Source organism: Oryx dammah, unplaced genomic scaffold, assembly GCF_014754425.2.
Source record: "Oryx dammah isolate SB20612 unplaced genomic scaffold, SCBI_Odam_1.1 HiC_scaffold_2, whole genome shotgun sequence".
NCBI classification, from domain to species: Eukaryota; Metazoa; Chordata; class Mammalia; order Artiodactyla; family Bovidae; genus Oryx; species Oryx dammah.
In genome coordinates this window covers 68,881,858-68,900,877 of record NW_024070186.1, presented here as the reverse complement: position 1 = coordinate 68,900,877, position 19,020 = coordinate 68,881,858, and the positions used below count along the sequence as shown (strand labels likewise).

At 34.0% G+C, this 19,020-nt stretch overlaps 1 protein-coding gene across 1 annotated transcript in view; it reads right to left on the bottom strand.

Annotated features, from left to right (window-relative positions):
- The window catches only part of PIK3CA (phosphatidylinositol-4,5-bisphosphate 3-kinase catalytic subunit alpha), an 84,247-nt gene that overhangs the window by 15,358 nt on the left and 49,869 nt on the right, over positions 1 to 19,020 (bottom strand). Inside the window, exons 2-10 of the mRNA XM_040251301.1 lie at positions 17,392 to 17,819; positions 16,683 to 16,892; positions 15,207 to 15,457; positions 13,126 to 13,371; positions 12,383 to 12,468; positions 8,690 to 8,795; positions 8,072 to 8,224; positions 7,849 to 7,983; positions 638 to 762 (exon numbers count right to left, since the gene is read on the bottom strand). Of these exons, the coding sequence (XP_040107235.1) occupies positions 638 to 762; positions 7,849 to 7,983; positions 8,072 to 8,224; positions 8,690 to 8,795; positions 12,383 to 12,468; positions 13,126 to 13,371; positions 15,207 to 15,457; positions 16,683 to 16,892; positions 17,392 to 17,743 (1,664 nt within the window). The 5' untranslated portion in view covers positions 17,744 to 17,819. The remainder of the gene's footprint in view (positions 1 to 637; positions 763 to 7,848; positions 7,984 to 8,071; positions 8,225 to 8,689; positions 8,796 to 12,382; positions 12,469 to 13,125; positions 13,372 to 15,206; positions 15,458 to 16,682; positions 16,893 to 17,391; positions 17,820 to 19,020) is intronic.

Genomic DNA, 19,020 nt, shown 5'->3' with positions numbered 1-19,020 from the left:
ACTTAGGAAAAATTATGAATTTATAACATTCTTTACATAGTTTCTCTTATTAATCATGAACCATGGGAAGAGTTCCCACTTTTACTGTGGTCAGTGGACAAAACTTATATTTAAATGGACTTCCTGCAGAAATGCACTGCAACTTTATTTAAATAAACCAGTGTACACATACCAAGCTGTAGGGTAATTTCTTCAAAAGTAAAAATAGGGGATTACATTGTTACTTTCAGGAAGCATAAGAAAATATGAAAAATGGAAGGAACTCTTAAAAATGGAAAATATCTAGGCTAACTAAATCACAATTAAATGGGTCTAAAACTACAGGTATTTTTTGGGGGGTGGATCTTAAATTTTATTTGAAAACAAAACCAAAAAACCAAATCTAAGAAAAGGTCATGTTAAGGATTCAGAATTTTAAAAAAGCCTTCAATCTGCAAGCTTAGTACCAATGCATCATGATTTTCTAGAAATACTGATCTACATCCATAATTTTAAAAAGGATAATGCTTATAATAAAATAAGTATAAATTATGCTTTATTTACTCTAATAGGTAATGGCAGAAACATGGCAAGATCAAGCCAAAGTCAGTTATTTCTTGTGAAATAGAAGAAATAGAGACTCTATTTTAACACTTACCTGTGGCTCCACAGAAAATCTTTCTCTTGCTCAGTGATTTCAGATAGAGGATCTCGTGTACAAATTGCTCGGAGCTGTTCTTTATCATTTTCTCTTAATTCATTGTCTCTAGCTAGTCTGTTACTCTGTAAAATAAAGTAACATCTTATATAATTTTCTTTGTCATATTTCCTAACCCTCTCCCTCGATTTATGAGTGATCTGCAAAAAAAGATTAACTTTCAATAAACTTTACATTGATTATTAACTGTTGAAAAAGTTTATTCTCATTATAAGACTTTATTTTCAGGGATAGGGGAGAACTAGTTTAAATTCTTTCATAACCCTTGCCTAAATATATCCTTATAATCACTGCAAGGTTTTCCAATTTCAAAAGTAAAAATAAGGGGAAAACAGGAAAAAACAAACAAACAAACAAACACAACAACCCACTTTAAAATACCGCACACTGAATTTTAGAAACTAAAATGAAAATACCATAACTTTTGGTGTAATTCCAAGATTCCAAGTAATGTATTTATTCCCTTTAAATACAAATATATTAGCCACATTAACTATGAACACATTAATATATGATGAAAAACACATGCCATTTAGGATGGGTTTATTTATTCTTAATGGCTAAAGATGAAAGCAGACATCCATGATACTTGGTTTTTATTTAGAAAGTCAAAGTGTCAGTCACTCAGTTGTGTCTGACTCTTTGGATCCTGTGGACTGTAGCCTTCCACGCTCATCTGTCCACAGAATTCCCCAGGCAAGAATACTGGAGTAGGTAGCCATTTGTTTCTCCAGGGAACCTTCCTGACCCAGGGATTAAAACTGGGTCTTGTCTCCTGCACTGCAGGCAGATTCTTTTATCATCTGAGCCATCAGGGGAGCCCCTGGTTTTTATATATTTAAATATTGTTAATTTATCCAACAGCATAACAAAATATTACTAGCACATATTCGCTCAACAAATGTTTAATACATGGATTGTGTAATTTGGTCCTATTCTTACTGCTGGGCTCAGAAAATAGTAAAACACTCTGTATTAACAGAGACTCTATTATAGTGGAAAATTAAATGAACAAATAAAGCTATTGGAGAGTCAACATAGACAGATGCTGTGAGTGATGTGACAGAGAAGGACGGGGTGATTACTTTAGATTGAGTGTTCAGAAATGGTCTCTAAGAACGTATTAATTTGTTATTCAAATGCCAAGAAAGAACCATCCACACAAAGACCAGGGAAAGATGACCGCAGAAGAAGGAAACAGTCAAAGTGCCCCACGGACAGAAAGAGTTTGGTGCAGATCAGTGCATCTGAAGTCCAGTAGATGAGGGAGAGGACAGGAGGTCATAGTCACAGCATGTAAAATTTGCAGGTCAGGGTAAAAGGTTTGGATTTTACTTTTAGTGAAAGTTATTTACAGGATAAATACTGTTTTAATACTTGATTTATCTTTTATAATTTTATTATTCTGGCTGCTCTGGGTTAAGTGGGAGACCAGATAGGAAGCTACTGTAATAGTCCAGGTAAAAGAATAAATATTTAACCTTCAACTCATCAGAAAAAGTAGTCATTAACATTAATCATTTGGGTTCCAATGGACTCTTATTCTTTTACTTATTTTTGTTTTTAATATAAAATAATTTAGAGAAGAATAAAATATAGTATACACAATTTAATAGACATCTTAATAAGAATTTAAACATAGTAAAACCAAATTTATAATCCAAAATGGGCAACATATGTTGAATGCAACAAACTTGCTAATCAACTGTCCTGTGTGAGCCTGAAACATATCCATCTTGTGAATACTGATTCCAGATTTCAAATACGTATCTCCTAAGTTCTAGCCTATCTTACTTTTGGTTTTTCTTCTCATACTTGCATTTTTAAAATATAATACTTTTGAAAACTCTGATGACTCATAATTTTGAAGAGAAGATAACCATCTTCTTTGCTTCATAAGTGCAAAACATTTCTATTTTTTATACTTACAGATATCAATCAGAATAATCAATCCAAGGAGTTAAAACTTTTCTACATTACTTTTCTCCTTCCAGTAGCATTTAGCTACTTACAAAGTAAATTTTGGTACACAACATCACAAAAGTTAAAGAAAATACTGGAAAAGATATGGTGTCCAAGTTTTTTTTATTTTTTAATTTTTTTGTGGTCCAGGTTCTTACTAAGACATATTGCGTGATAAAGTCATTGCTGCAGAATGACTAACTCGAGTTAGTCATTTTTTGTCCTTGGAGATACACTGTTCACTCACTGTCTCTTGAGTCTGAGAAAATTCATCTAGGATAGTGTCGTCTGATGTTTCACTTAATATGATCAATTTTAACATCATCATTTAAGTCTGGAGTAGTGGTTCTCAACTGGGGTGATTTTGTCCCATCTACCTCCCAGGAACCACTGACAGTGTTGGGACACATAACATTTATGATTGTTACAAGTTGTGGTGGTGATGTTACTGACATCTCATATGTAGAGGCCAGGGATGCTGTTAAACATCCTGTAATGAATAGGTCAGTCCCTACAGCAAAGGAATTTTTGACCCCAAATGTCATCAGTGTTAAGGTTGAGAAACTTTGCTTTAAAGCACTATTATCCATTTCTTTGCATTCAAATTCTGATTTAATACTTGTGAAATATTTTTCTCTGTCAAGTTTTCTTCTCTTTGCCACTGTGAGTGGAAAGGGGAAAATTCTAAATTATTAACAGTGTTCAATGAAAGCCTAAAAACTAACAAAACAAGACTCTAAAGATGGTGTCTGCAGACTTCTTTATACATCTGGAAAGATGATGGAAAACATTGAGCATTGCAATAAGACTGACGGATGATGTAAAAGTGATGATTTACCTCACTACTGTATCATCCTTCTAGTTATTCTATCCTTCTATATTTCCATATTATATATATATTTTAACATAGTTGGAATTAATTAATGAATAATGATTAAATAGTAAAATGTCTTAAGATACAAGAAAACTAAGAATCCCATTGTTGTATCTTACTTAGATTTATGGAAGTTTTCCATAGATCCAATGGTAATTAAAAGACAGAATCAGTTTTATTCTATTACAAAAATAAACAGTTTTTCTTTGAAATAAAAAAAAAATTCGTCTAGGAAGAAAATGTCATAAAATATCAATCCTTAAAAAACTTAGAACTGCTCAAAAAGGAAACTCAAAAGCTAAAATGGGCTGTGGCAAACTGAGTTCAATGACTAAAATATGAATAAAATAGGAAATAAATGAGTTTTCAAGTATGTGACCTAATTCCAGGAATTCAGTTAATTTATAGGTATAACTAATTGGATAGAGTTAACGGACATTTTATAGAAATGCTTAATTTCAAAATTAAAGAATCAAGGTTATTATCCTTTTTATCTTAGTTAGAATGGTTAAGAGCAAAAGACTTAATACTTATTTAACAGTGACACTGGATAACTTATTTAAACTCCTTAAACCTTTTCTTTTCTGGTAAAATAGGAGTTAAAATGGACTTCCCTGGTGGCTCAGATGGTAAAGCGTCTGCCTACCATGCGGGAGACCCGGGTTTGATCCCTGGGTTGGCAAGATCCCCTGGAGAAGGAAATGGCAATCTACTCCAGTACTACTGCCTGGAACATCCCACGGACAGAGGAGTCTGGTAGGCTACAGTCCATGGGGAAGCAAAGAGTCGGACACGACTGAGCGACTTCACTTCACTTCAGGAGTGAAAATAGCACCTACCTTCATTGAGACTACTTTTAAGATTAAATGACGGAATATGTGAAAAGTAATTGGAATGGCATTTAGTACATAGTAAGCACTTAATATATGTTAAATATATTCAAGGAATTTAATGTACAAAGTAGTGGTTACATTTTTCAAGCAAGAGAATCCCTTTTTTAATGTCAAAAAAGCTAATTGTACTTGTAGTAAATGACAGAATTCAGAAATGATTTTAAATTAATTTCTACTTAACAAAACACTTTGTACACAGCTTTGAAAGCACACAGGCTGGAAGATTACTATCACTATTATTATTATTCTGTTTACAAAAGTTTGGTAAACTCCTTACTGAGAACACAACTATTAATAATAAACTTAAACTAATAAAGTTTCTAAGTGTAGGATTCCAGACTGCCTCTGGGTGCACTATTACTGGGGGTAGGCATGTTTCAGGACCCACATTCATTGAATGGTCTATCTATAATCTTTAATTAGGCCAAAGAAAAGTGACAAATTAGGAACCTGGGAAAAGAGACAGCAAAGAACAAAAATACACTCTTCTCTCAGTACTGATACTTTTGCCTTGAAAAATAAGGGAGAGTTTATGATCCTTGAACCCAGTTACATTGTGGTTCTAAAACTACAGCCAAGATCAGACAAACAGATCAATATTTAAACTCCATTTTATATATACTGTTTAATAGCAGAGACTATGTTGTTATTGTTGTTTAGCTGCTAAGTCATGTCCAACTCTTTTGCAACCCCAGGGACTGTAGCCCACCAGGCTCCTTTGTTCCTAGGCAAGAAAACTGGAGTGAGTTGCCATTTCCTTTTCCTCCCAACCCAGAGATCGAACTTGCATCTCCTGCATTGGCATTTGAGTGCTTTACCACTGAGCAACCAGGGAAGTCCAGCATAGACTACTGTGATATGCTATTTCCTCTGCTTCTGGGCCCAGTTAACAACACATGTACACCTTGGTTTTAAGTTCAAAGTTATTATCCCAGAGAGGTCTTTCCTGCGCCCAAGATACACTATCCTTTCTCCCCAAATAGTTCCTTATTCTTGACACACTAACTATTATTACCTTAATGGCACTCAGCATAATTTGTAACCTTGTATTTCCGCTTTTACCAGTCTCAGGCCTATCTTCACCAGCACACTATAAACAGCAGAGGTCTCTTCAGGTCACAGCTTTATTACCTGGTACCTACTGTGTCAAGATCAAGTAGAGACCGAAACAACACATTGAAGAACGGTACAAGAAAGATCTTAACGAACTGGATAACTACAATGGTGTGACCTGTCACCCACAGCCAGACATTCTGGAGTGTGAAGTCAAATGTACCTTATGAAGCACTGCAGTCAATAAAACTAGTGGATGTGATGGCCTTACAAATAGCTGTGAAAAGAAGAAAAGCAAATGGTAAAGGAGAAAAGGAAAGATACACCCATCTGAATGCAGAGTTCCAAAGAATAGCAAGGAGAGATAAGAAAGCTTTCCTCAGTGATCAGTGCAAAGAAACTGAGGAAAACAATAGAACAGGAAAGATTAGAGCTCTCTTCAAGAAAGTTAGTGATACCAAGAGAACATGTCATGCAAAGATGGGCTCAAGAAAGGACAGAAATGGTCTGGACGTAACAGAAGCAGAAGGAATACTAAGAAGAGGTGGCAAGAACACACAGGAGAACTGTACATAAAAGGTATTCCTGACCCGGATAATCACGATGGTGTGATCACTCACCTAGAGCCAGACATCCTGGAATGTGAAGTAAGTGGGCCTTAGGAAACATCACTATGAACAAAGCTAGCGGAGGTGATGGAATTCCAGTTGAGTTATTTCAAATCCTAAAAGATGATGCTGTGAAAGTGCTGCACTCAAATGCTAGCAAATTGGGAAAACTCAGCAGTGGCCACAGGGCTGGAAAAGGTCTGTTTTCATTCCAATCCCAAAGAAAGGCAATGCCCAAAATGCTCAAACTACCACACAATTGCATTCATCTCACATGCTAGTAAAGTAATGCTCAAAATTCTCCAAGCCAGGCTTCAGCAATACGTGAACTGTGAACTTCCAGATGTTCAAGCTGGATTTAGAAAAGGCAGAGGAACCAGAGATCAAATTGCCAACATCTGCTGGATCATCGAAAAAGCAAGAGAGTTCCAGAAAAACACCTACTTCTGCTTTATTGACTATGCCAAAGCCTTTGACTGTGTGGATCACAACAAACTATGGAAAATTCTTCAAGAAATGGGAATACCAGACCACGTGACCTGCCTCTTTAGAAATCTGTATGCAGGTCAGGAAGCAACAGAAGAACTGGACATGGAACAACAGACTGGTTCCACATAGGAAAAGGAGTATGTCACCTAGTATACTGTCAGCCTGTTTATTTAACTTATCTGCAGAGTACATCATGAGAAACGCTGGGCTGGATAAAGCACAAGCTGGAATCAAGATTGCTGGGAGAAATATCAATAACTTCAGATCTGCAGATGACACCACCCTTACGGCAGAAAGCGAAGAAGAACTAAAGAGTCTCTTGATAAAAGTGAAAGAGGAGAATGAAAAAGTTGGCTTAAAGCTCAACATTCAGAAAACTAAGATCGTGCATCCGGTCCCATCACTTCATGGCAAATAGATGGGGCAACAATGGAAACAGTGACAGACATTATTTTGGGGGGCTCCAAAATCACTGCAGATGGTGACTGCAGTCATGAAACTAAGATGCTTTCTCCTTGGAAGAAAAGTTATGACAAACTTAGTGTGTTGAAAAGCAGAGACATCACTCTGCTGACAAAGTTTCGTGTAGTCAAGACTACAGTCTTCCTAGTGGTCATGTACGGTTGTGAGAGCTGGACCGTAAAGAAGGCAGAGCACAAAAGAATTATGCCTTCAAACTGTTGTGCTGGAAAAGATCTGAGAGTCCCTTGGACAGCAAGGTGATCAAACCAGTCAATCTTAAGGAAATCAACCCTGAAAACTCATTGGAAGGACTGATGCTGAAGATGAAGCTCTAGCATTTTGGTCACCTGATGTGAAGATCTGACTAATTGGAAAAATCCCTGATGACGGGAAAGACTGAGGGCAGAAGGAGAAGAGGGCATCAGAGCATTACCGATGCAAGGGACTTGAACTTGCACAAGCTTCAGGAGAAGGTGAGGGACAGGGAGACCTGGCATGCTGCAGTCTATGGAGTCACAAAGAATTGGACATGGTTGGGTGACTGAACAACAACCTACTGTATAGTAAATATATATGTATAGTCAGTATTAAATAAAATATTTGTTAAATGAGGCAGGCTAAACTAAGAAGACTGCAGAAAAAATATTAGCATACAGAATTGTATTCTATTGCAACACTGTTCTAGAGTCTGTAATACTAATGCCAGTGTAACTAAAACACATGAAACCTTTTCCGTTCAAAGAGTAAAAGTAGGATGCAAATGCACTGATTATGCCTGATACTTAAGGAAAATTCTGCGATTCGCCTTACCAGTCCTGCATGGGAATAACTAAATCCTGCTTCACGGGATACAGACCAGTTGGCATGCTCTTCAATCACTGACATATCTGGAAACTTTACCACACTGCTGAACCAGTCAAACTCCAACTCTAAACATGGAGTTTCCTAAGAGATGGAACAAAAGTTATACATATTATACTTGACTGTCACACATATTAAAAAAAAATCTAATTTATGATAATAAAAAGCTTACTTTATTTGGATTTGATCCAGTAACACCAATAGGGTTCAGCAAATCTTCTAGTCCATGAGGTACTGGCCAAAGATTCAAAGCCATTTTTCCAGATACTAGAGTATCTGTGTAATCAAATAAGTTTATATTTCCCCAGGCCAATGGACAGTGTTCCTTAAGAAACAGAAAAACGTTCACTATTCTGTACATTAAATTATAAAATGCATTTCAAAATACTTTTCTTTGCCAGAAAGGAGAATTCAACAACTGCCTTTTAAATTGTATCTATAACAAATCACATTAATTTTTTTCGAAGTGTAGTTTCATTTTCCCCATTTGAAAGTACACATATTTTAAAAATTATAAACAGGAAATATGAATCAAAGCAAATGACATATTTACGTGTAGTCACTGTGCACATTAAAAGTTTTATCAGTATGAACTGAGGACATATTCATCATAAAATAAATTCTGGAAGCTCTACTAAGTTATTCTTCTTTAAATAAATATATTATTTTTAAATGTTTGATTTATTAATTTTTAAGTAAGGGAAAAAATATCCATTTCTTGAAAAATTCAATCAGCAGTATATTCAGGGGTTTTTAGGAGTGAATATTACCATTCTTTCTGATACTTTACCTCTTTAGCACCCTTTCGGCCTTTAACAGAACAAATGGAAAGGCAAAGTCGAGCAGCACGAGGAAGATCAGGAATGTATATATCGTAATTCAGCCATTCATTCCACCTATGAACAATTTTAAAGAAAAAAAGAATTTACCAAAGAAGACTTTATCTAGACTATAGAAATGATTCCTATAAATCACTAAGAGAAAGATAAATCAAAGGAAAACCAGCTCAGAGACTGACTGGAACAGAAACTTTACAAGATCAAATCTAAATGGCTAATAGACATGAAATAGTCAATATCATCTGTCATCCAGAAAACGCAAAAATAAAAATAACACTATAAAAGAGAATGGCTAAAATGATAAAGACTGATGATACTGAGGGGTGGTAAGGATGTGCATTAACGGGAAATCTCATACGTGCTAGGGGAGGTGTAATTTGTACAACCAATTTGGAAACCATTATCTACTAAAACTGATCCCTAACTTGGCTCCATTTCTAGGTATAAAACCACACAAATGTATGCAATCCTGAACAGAATGCTAACAGAATTATATACAGTATCTCCAAACTTCAAAAAAAATCCAAATGTCTAACAGTAAATAGATAAATGGTAGTATGGTCATATAACGGCATACTGTATATCAATGGAAATGAACACTATTTACAATATAGATGAAATCTTATAAACATAATATTGACTGTAAGAAGCTAGGAACAAAAGAATATCAACTGCTTGAGTCCATTTATATAAAATTTAGAAACAAGCAAAACTAATAGCATTAGAACAGTTACCTTTCGGTAGGAGAGAAGATTAATGGATTGGGAAGGAGTATGAGGAGGGGTTTTTGGAATGCTGGTAAATGTTCTAATTCTTGACCAGCATAGTGGTTATATAGGTGGTTATATAGGTATTCATTTTGTGATAATTCACTGAACTATACAATCATGATTTGTATAATTTATGCATTTGTGCTGTACTTCGGTAAAAATAAAAAGCAAATTCACTTATAGAAAATGGAAATAGAAAAAGGAAACTAAAAAGTAAAAAACTAAAAACTAAAAAAAAGAAAGATAAAATTAATTTCCTATTATGATTAAAATTATATTTAATTACTCTTATGTATGATGTAGTTTCACTCAGAAGAGCCTGTTAATTTAAATAAGTCAGTAGATAAATAAAATAAAAGATACATAAGGAGAAAGTATTTAAATTTCAGAAAGTATTTAAATTTAAACTACTTCACAGAAAGTAATAAAACTTGACATAATGAGAAGAAAAATGTTACTACAAAAAGTGATATAAATTATTCAAATTTTCATAAGTTCCCTTTAACTTACTGGTTGTTACACGTGAAATTATGTCTATGTTTGGTATACATACTTATAAAGAACCAAATACAATAAGTAGTTCTTTTTTTTTAATTAAAAAACAGAGTAATGGCTAAAAATATGAATTCAGAAGTCAGATTGTCTGGAGTAAAATCTTGTTTCTATTTTACTAAATGTGTAACCCTTGTTTTGTTTTCTCATCTGTGAAATGGGACTAATAACAGCACCAACTCTCATACAGCTGTTGTGAAAACTAAATGAGATAACATACGTAAAGAAATTAGAACAGTAACTGCTGCTGCTGCTAAGTCGCTTCAGTCGTGTCCAATTCTGTGCGACCTCATAGACGGACGGCAGCTCACCAGGCTCCCCCGTCCCTGGGATTCTCCAGGCAAGAACACTGGAGTGGGTTGCCATTTCCTTCTCCAATGCATGAAAGTGAAAAGTGAAAGGGAAGTTGCTCAGTCGTGTCCGACTCTTCTTGACCCCATGGACTGCAGCCCACCAGGCTCCTCCGTCCATGGGATTTTTCAGGCAAGAGGACCAGAGTGGGGTGCCATTGCCTTCTCCAAGAACAGTAACTAGTCCATATTAAAAGCTCAAGTGTCCATTTATACAGAGAAGACTTACATTTAAAATGGGGAAACTCAGCTAGAAGGAAATCTAAAGGGAAAGTAAACAACAAATGCAGGGAAAAGAAATACTGTAAGCTTTGTTAAGTTCATAGTAATTCAAGAAAAATTAGATGGTGTATCTCAAATGTACCTAGTACTTCTTATGACACTGAAACATTCTGAACTGCTCATAATTAATGAAAAATTTTCTGCACACTTTTTAAGAGAGCTGTCTTATTAATCTATTATAGTTGTTCAGTACTGTGCTAACCAACTAAAGCATATTCTTTAAGTCCACACAAACACACACAACCCAATTAAGTTCTTTAGTTTTAAGCAATGGTTTTATATATATATATTCCAAATTTATTCTGATTTTGGGAGATAACTGGTAACATTTATATGGAAATCATAAAGTATCTAATTTATTTAGCATCTAGAAAGCACAAATTTGGAAAAATCATTTAATCTCAGTAAGAACTTTTAAGATTCTATCTAATAACTTCATATATTTTTATCTGATTTTTAAGTACAGAAAAGCTCAAAAATTTACTTAAGTCTTTATAAAACTACTTCCATAGGGATTTTACCTTATAGATATTCTTAAAGAAAAGATAATAAATCTATCTAACATTATTTTGGGGTCTTTCCTTGGGCTTGTTGAACCCTTTAGGTTGTTGGTATTATAGTTTTCACCCAAATTTGGAAATTTCTGGCTATTATTTCCTCAAATATTGTTTTTAGGCTCCTTGCAAAAGCACCCACTTAACCTGTGACAGATATGCTGTATGAATGGGAAACAAACTTTTGTTGGTCTAACAAAAATTTTAAAAGATTCTGGTGTTGTCTATTGCCACAGTGTAACTTCTAACCTGAATGATGTGCTTTCTGACCTACAATGGTTCAGGCAGGATGGCAATTATATTCCTTCTTCCTGGTAGAGAAGGCTACCATCTCTCTGAACTTTACCTGTGGTCTAGAAGGGTGGCACCTCTAGCAATTACAAGACCAGAACTTTTCCCTGACTTTTCTAGAACTCAGTCTGAATTCATTATGAAACTTACTTCTGAAAGATCCATTATTAGCTCTACTGCTAGTAACATTTAAAACCAATTTGAGTTCTCTTAATACTACTATATTCAGGAATAAACTTTTACTCCCAAATGATTCTATAAAGAAAGGCAAAGAAATGGCAAGATGGAAAGTTGCTGAATTGTACTACCTTTTTTATTTCTTCATTTTATCTAGGCAGTAATCATTTTTAAACATTTCCAATAACTCCCCCTCCCACTAAGAAATTGGTTTGTTCCCCCAAATTCTTTACTTGAATGTCATAAACATGTATTCTTGGGAGTGTTGTAAAGGAAACTGCCTCAGAGTAGTACAGCTCTGAAGTTATTTGCCAACTCTCACTTCTTAATGGAAATGGAGTTTAAAAAGGAATAAAATGCAAGGTTTTTAGATCTACTGTAAGGAATCATCAGCACAACACAAAACTATAACCACATTCTGTTTTCTCCTCGACACAACGAAAGAGAGAATCAGAAAAACTGTTCCACTAACATTTTAGAGAAAATAAATAAAGTGATCCCGGAATGAGTATACTTACTTGATGGAATGTCCTTATGTTCTATATTAAATGTCTGGGAATTATATATGACTTGCATAAAACTGATAATGTAAAATATGCTACTTTTACTTATTATACTGTTAAACACTAATATGACTTTTGAAAATATAAATTCATATACTTCCTTACCTGGGATTGGAACAAGGTACTCTTTGAGTGTTCACATTATCACATAAGGGTTCTCCTCCATGGTAGATACCTGTTCGAACATAAATCTAAGGGGAAAAAAAGTTATGTTTATACACATACATATACGCATGCACATATACATACTAGACAAGACCATACTAACCATTATCAGAACAATTTAACTGATATGAATGAGAGAATCAACTAAAAGTTTTTGTTCAGATGTAGCTTTTCTATTCTCTTTTTCTTCCCATATATAGTAAATTAATAAATGATGTAGATTTTTCTCCAATATGTTGCTGCCTTCAACACAGGCCCACAATCCCTTTTTAGGCCAGTTATGTAATTCAGTTTTACAAATTTCAGAACGATAAATCGGTACATATACTAAATATTACTTAGTACTCTTAGCAGTTAGAGCAGCACTTCCTAGAGAAATTATTAATATTTCTGTAACAAAACATATGGATATTTACACTAAGTGGGATAAATAAAGACTATAAAAAACCTTGCTTCAGATTAGGTCAGGTTTTTCTGCCAAATGAATTCTATAAAAGTTTGGTTTTAAGAGCTTAGAATTACAGATATTAGAATTATTAGAATTACAGAAAAGGACTATAAACTGAGGTAGATGTTTTCTAGCCAACTGAAAATGTACTGCAGGTCAACAGATTATGATATAGTTCAATAAAAAAGATTTATATAAAATAATTTGTCAATTATAAATAGCAACATGACCTTACCTTGTCAATGTCTCGAATATTTACATTCACATAGGTTGCACAAAGAATTTTTATTCTGAGTGCACTATTTATAACCCAAAGGGATTTTGTAGATGTTTCTCCATTCATATATGGCGTAGCTGTGGAGATGCGTCTGGAATATGATGGCATTGTAAAACAGTCCATTGGCAATTGAGAGTAGAGGCTTTCTTTAGCCATCAGCATCAAATTGGGCATCCTCCCAAGCATTATACAGCTTCTTATATACTGTAAGAGATTAAGGTGGGAGGGGAGAAACCATTTCTTGTAAGGTTTTCATTTTAAAAGCAAAATGCAAGACTATTATGAGATAATTTACATACTAATCTGCAAAGGTGATCAAACAAATCAAACATTATAGATATTTTTTAGCAGTTGCTATATTTATAACATTTAAAACACTAACATTTGGGAGTTAGGTTACAGCACAGATAAGCTAAGCACCTCCTGGCATATAAATTGTATAAAAGAAAAGAAAAATCAAGGTCAGCTTTTGAGACTATAGTTCTACCTTCAACTGGAAAAAAAAAAAAAGAAAGAATTAAAAATAAGGATCAGGACATATTCATTATGAAAACACTGTACTTAAAGGAAAAGGCAACATATTTAGAAAGCCTCTGTCATTCATCGTATTAAGTCATACTGATGTAAAATGCAAGAGCTGCTGCCCACTTGTTCTTTTGTCCCAACATTTCTTGAGAAACATTTCTTAAAAAAAAAATCACACACACACACACAAAGAGAAGAGACTAATAATTATGAAATATGTTTTAAAAAATATTAAAATGCATTGGTTTGAACTTTAAAATGATAATCAAGATAGAGATTTTTAATATAAATGCTACTGTACACCTCTAATCTCTCAGTAGGTGAAGAATTCGCCTGCCAATGCAGGAGACACAGGTTCGATCCCCAGGTTTGGAAGATCCCTTGGAGAAGGAAATGAAAACTCACTCCAGTATTCTTGCCTGGGAAATTCCATGGACAGAGGAGCCTGGGGGGTTACAGTCCATGGGGTCACACAGAGTCGGACACAACTGAGAGACTAAGCACATATACATATAGCACTACTGTACACATATTTAAAAAATCTACTTTCTTACCCACAAGCCCTAGTAGAATGTAAGCAAACTAAAAGCCAAGACCATGTCTTACTTGGTACTGTAAATCAGTACTTGACATATGCTTGGTACAAATATGGTTGCTTCTTATAGGTATTTATTTAATGAATAGAAAAATGAGTAGAGAAGTATTAACAGTACATCTTAATTAACTGTAGACCATGGATTTTGAAATGTTTAATTCCTTCTACTGCCACTGTTTGGAAAGGGATAAAAATCATTAAATGCCCCATATTTGGGTGTTAGTGTAACTGCCATTTTTTTTTTTTTTTTGGACAAAGAACATTTACTTTATTGCTAACACTGCGTGTTCAAATACAACAAGCCCTTTTCTGAAAAGTATGGCACATGAAAAGCCTTTTGGGCAAGTTTCATGTTATTTAAAATTCCTATTGGCTATAAATGTATTTCTACTATAGAACTGGAACAATCAGAAAAAATGATAATTCATTTTTTATAGAAACCTGAAACATTATTATATCTTACCTCATGGCACAATTAAATAGTCACCAAATCAAATGTTTGTATCTAAATAATGACATAACTATTGTTACAACTGTAAACTGTTACTCAGCTTACCCATATACATGTAGTCAGGTCCCCAAATATTAATCATATAAAATCTAAAAGAATAGCATTGGTCCTCTCAAACCCATCAGTCTCTCAAACTAAATATAGTGTAAAAAAATAAACTTATTAATGCTATTTACTAATACTAATTATTTAGTTTTGGGAATTCCCTGGCAGTCTAGTAATTAGGACTTGGTGTTTTCACTGCCAAAAGCAGGGCTCAATCCCTAGTCAAGGAACTAAGATTCTGGAAGCCAAGTAGTGTGGCCAAAAAAATTAAATTTATAAAAACTGCATCCTAAATACAGATACCAGTTCCCAATGTTATTACCTTTTAAATTTAAATTAATATCTTTAAAACTTGTTACTCACCTTATACTGACTCAGAGGATATTTTTCTAGGAAGTATTCATCACATCCACACACTTTTAAAATATACTTGCCCTGATATTCTAAAACACAGAGTTTTAGTTGTTCAGATGATAGCAACATACTTCGAGTTTTTTTCCTGATTGCTTCAGCAATTACTTGTTCTGGCACACAGTCATGGTTGATTTTCAGAGTATACTTCTGTTTGTCATTATTTGGAGAAACTATTACCCAAATCACCACTATTATTTGCCCTAAAATAGAAAAATAATATTAGATGCAATCACCACATATATTTCATTTTTCAAGAGACAAGTTTCAAAAAGTATGCAGTACCATTACTCTAACCACAAACAGACATGACTTATAATCAACCATAATTAAATACAGGTAAATGTCAGGTAGAAAGAGCAAATCTTCAAATCTGATAGGGCTGACAAACCATGCCCCAACCTCATGTTTTAAGGCAAGCACACAAACCTGTGACTACTGTGTGTTTCTTGCAAGTATCTTGAGACCAAGCTAACTTCCATTCTAAACTGCATGACATACTTCATACATACAACCCCTCTGAAGAGTGATTCATGATAGCATCAAAGGTTCAACAGTACTTTAAGTACAAGTGTGTCTCGTAACTATGGGAAAGAACCATGGAGACTTAAAGAAAGATGCTGAATCAGAATGAGAGAAAAGATGGGGGAGGGAAGGGGAAGAAAATAAATTTTCTATTTTTTTCCTTTTAAGATTAATGAAGTGTAAAGCTAGAGGACCAATAAAAAGAAGATGAAAATGAAAAGATTAAAAATATGTTGGAGTGGCCAAGGTATACACAGTAAAATTCTTTCAGATTTTCTCTATGTTGGAAAATTTTCATAAAGAGTATTAGGAAAAAATGAAAAGATCATTCCATTTTAAAAACTATGCTAATAAATGAATTTTAAATGAAGATCTTATGTTATATAATCATTAAGCTACTTTGAATAATATGGCTGAAATAGTAACAAGATGCCTCAATTTATGTTTAATAAGTAAACCTATTCTATAACTTTCCATTAAAAACTTCACTTTGTTACCTTGAAAAACACAAATATTTATCTGATACAATGATATTTTCATTTCTAAAACAACTCAGTTTAAATATTCTCATGTTCACTTAATTTTAGAAACTGATATACTGTCAATAATCAAGTCATTATTATCACTCATTATGATCAGAGTTAAACACTGCATCTAACATTTACTTTTTCTTTGTATATAGTAAGAATGTGTTAAAAAAAAAAAAAGAATGTGTTAACTTTCTCCATAGTTTCATAAAATTCCTATTTATAGTTGTTTTTATTTGTAAAAATATAATTAGCTGTAATTCTGTTAACAGTGAATTTGAAATTCAATGTTTTCTTTTCAGTTTTATAATGATATAGGTACAGATAGAAGTTTTCATTAGGGTGGCCATTTATGGTAGATAAATAATTTTCTTACCTTTATCCAATTTATTATATATGTGCTTTGGCAGTTCTGGTGAAGATTCTACATTTGGAGGATAAACATACATTGCTCTACTATGAGGTGAATTAAGATCCCTAAGATCCACAGCTTCTTTACAAACATTGAGAATATTTCTTCGGAAGTCCTGTACTTCTGGATCTTTAACCATATCGAATTCACATACTGGCATGCCGATAGCAAAACCTTAAAGAATATAATATTCTGTTAAACACACAGTAAGACCATGCTTGTTATAAACAAGGAATTTGTTAGATATGGACGATCACAATAAAGAATTTTTTGTGTTAATAAAATTTTTGATGAATACATACAGTAAGAATTGACAAAATCTCAAATATGTTTAACATATAAAATACGATATGCTCAGTAATTTGGAGCAAAAGTAGCAAACATTATTATCAATTATTTTTTAGAAAACAAAACTGGGATATAACAAATATAAATCATCCCTCATTCCCTCATATGATACTTCTTAAAGAAAACTTTACAGAATAATACCAAGGTGTTAAAAATAGTCCCTTAGCCTAACAGTCAAAAAATACTTTAGAATTGTAATGACTTTTATTTTGAAATCTATTTAACCAGTTCAGACAAAATATTTTATTAATGAGAAAACAGTTAAGCTGCATAGTTATTTGCATTTAGAATGGGATGACAATGCCATTTCAAAATTTTATCATACCAATTTCTCGATTGAGGATCTTTTCTTCACGGTTGCCTACTGGTTCAATTACTTTTAAAAAGGGTTGAAAAAGCCGAAGGTCACAAAGTCGTCTTGTTTCATCAAAAAATTCTTCCCTTTCTGCTTCTTGGGTAACACTTACGAAAATGTAAGAAGATTCATCTTGAAGAAGTTGATGGAGAGGGTATTTTCTTGCTTCTTTAAATAGTTCATGCTTTATAGTTATTAATGTAGCCTCACGGAGGCATTCTAAAGTCACTATCATCCCATTTGGTAGTAAACATTCTACTAGGATTCTTGGGGGCATCAAGTGGATGCCCCACAGTTCACCTGATGATGGTCTTGGAGGCATTGTTCTGATCCTTTACAAGTTTTACATATAAAAGTACTTTAAGGAATTAGATGTGTGGCTGTCGCAAAGCAGAAATCTAAATCAAAGAAAGAAAAAGTATGTTAAAGGAGGAACCATCAAAGAATACACTTATGGCATTACTAAATGTAAAATTTCATTTTCTGTAGTTTGAAATGATTAGAGTAAGTAATTATAGTTCATCTTATATTACTGTTCCTAATTAGGCTAAAAGATGGCTTTCCTGGTAGCCCAGACAGGAAAGAATCTGCCTGCAATGCAGAAGAGACCTGGGTTAGATCCCTGGTTTGGGAAGATGCCCTGGAGGAGGACATGGAAACTGACTCCAGTGTTCTTGCCTGGAGAATCCTCATAGACAGAAGAGCCTGGTGAGCTACAGTCCATGGGATCGCAAAGAGTCAGACGCAACTGAGAGACTAAAGACTAAGCACAGGCTAAAAGAATTGATTCCAAACCAGAAATTAGAAAAAACAATTACTTGTATTTAATCACATTTAATAAATTCATTCAATAAAAAATTCTTATTTGAATGGATTTTTAAGGTTAGATCTTATCAAGACAGAGCTGGAGCTATGGAGAGAATAAATAGTAAGCTGCAATTGAAACCAAAATTCCCATTATATATCATTCTTTTCTATTTTATGGAACAACAGAATTTGGCCTGGAAAGTACCTTTTAGACCATGGTTCCACTGTTCTTAAAGATGAGTAAAGTAAAGGCTTTTAGGCAAGAATAATGAAATGGCAACCCACTCCAGCATTCTTGCCTAGAAAATCCCATGGACAGAGTAGCCAGGCAGGCTACAGTCCAAGGGGTTGCAAGGGTCAGACATGACTTAGCAACTAAACCACCACCACTGTTTTTATTTTAAAGATCAGTAAAGTAAAGGCTAGAGAAATCAAATCCTTTTCCTTTTACACTACTACCTCTACTCTGTGGTAACTAGAATTTACACAGTTTAGTATTTTTTTCTTTCTTAAGAAAGAAAAATCTTTGTAATTTCCTTTTTTTGTATTGATTATTGTCTAAGTGATAACTTTGATGATTCTGTCTTTAACTATAATTTAGTTATATATTCAGTATAATAAAAAGTGTCATCAACGCATTTTCCTTGAGATAGGATGATTAATTTGCAATGATCCGTCCCTTTTACCAAAAAGTAGTAGTGTTAGTCGCTCAGTCATGTCCAACTCTTTGCAACCCCATGAGCTGGCGCCCGCCAGGCTCCTCTGTCCATGGGATTCTCCAGGCAAGAATGC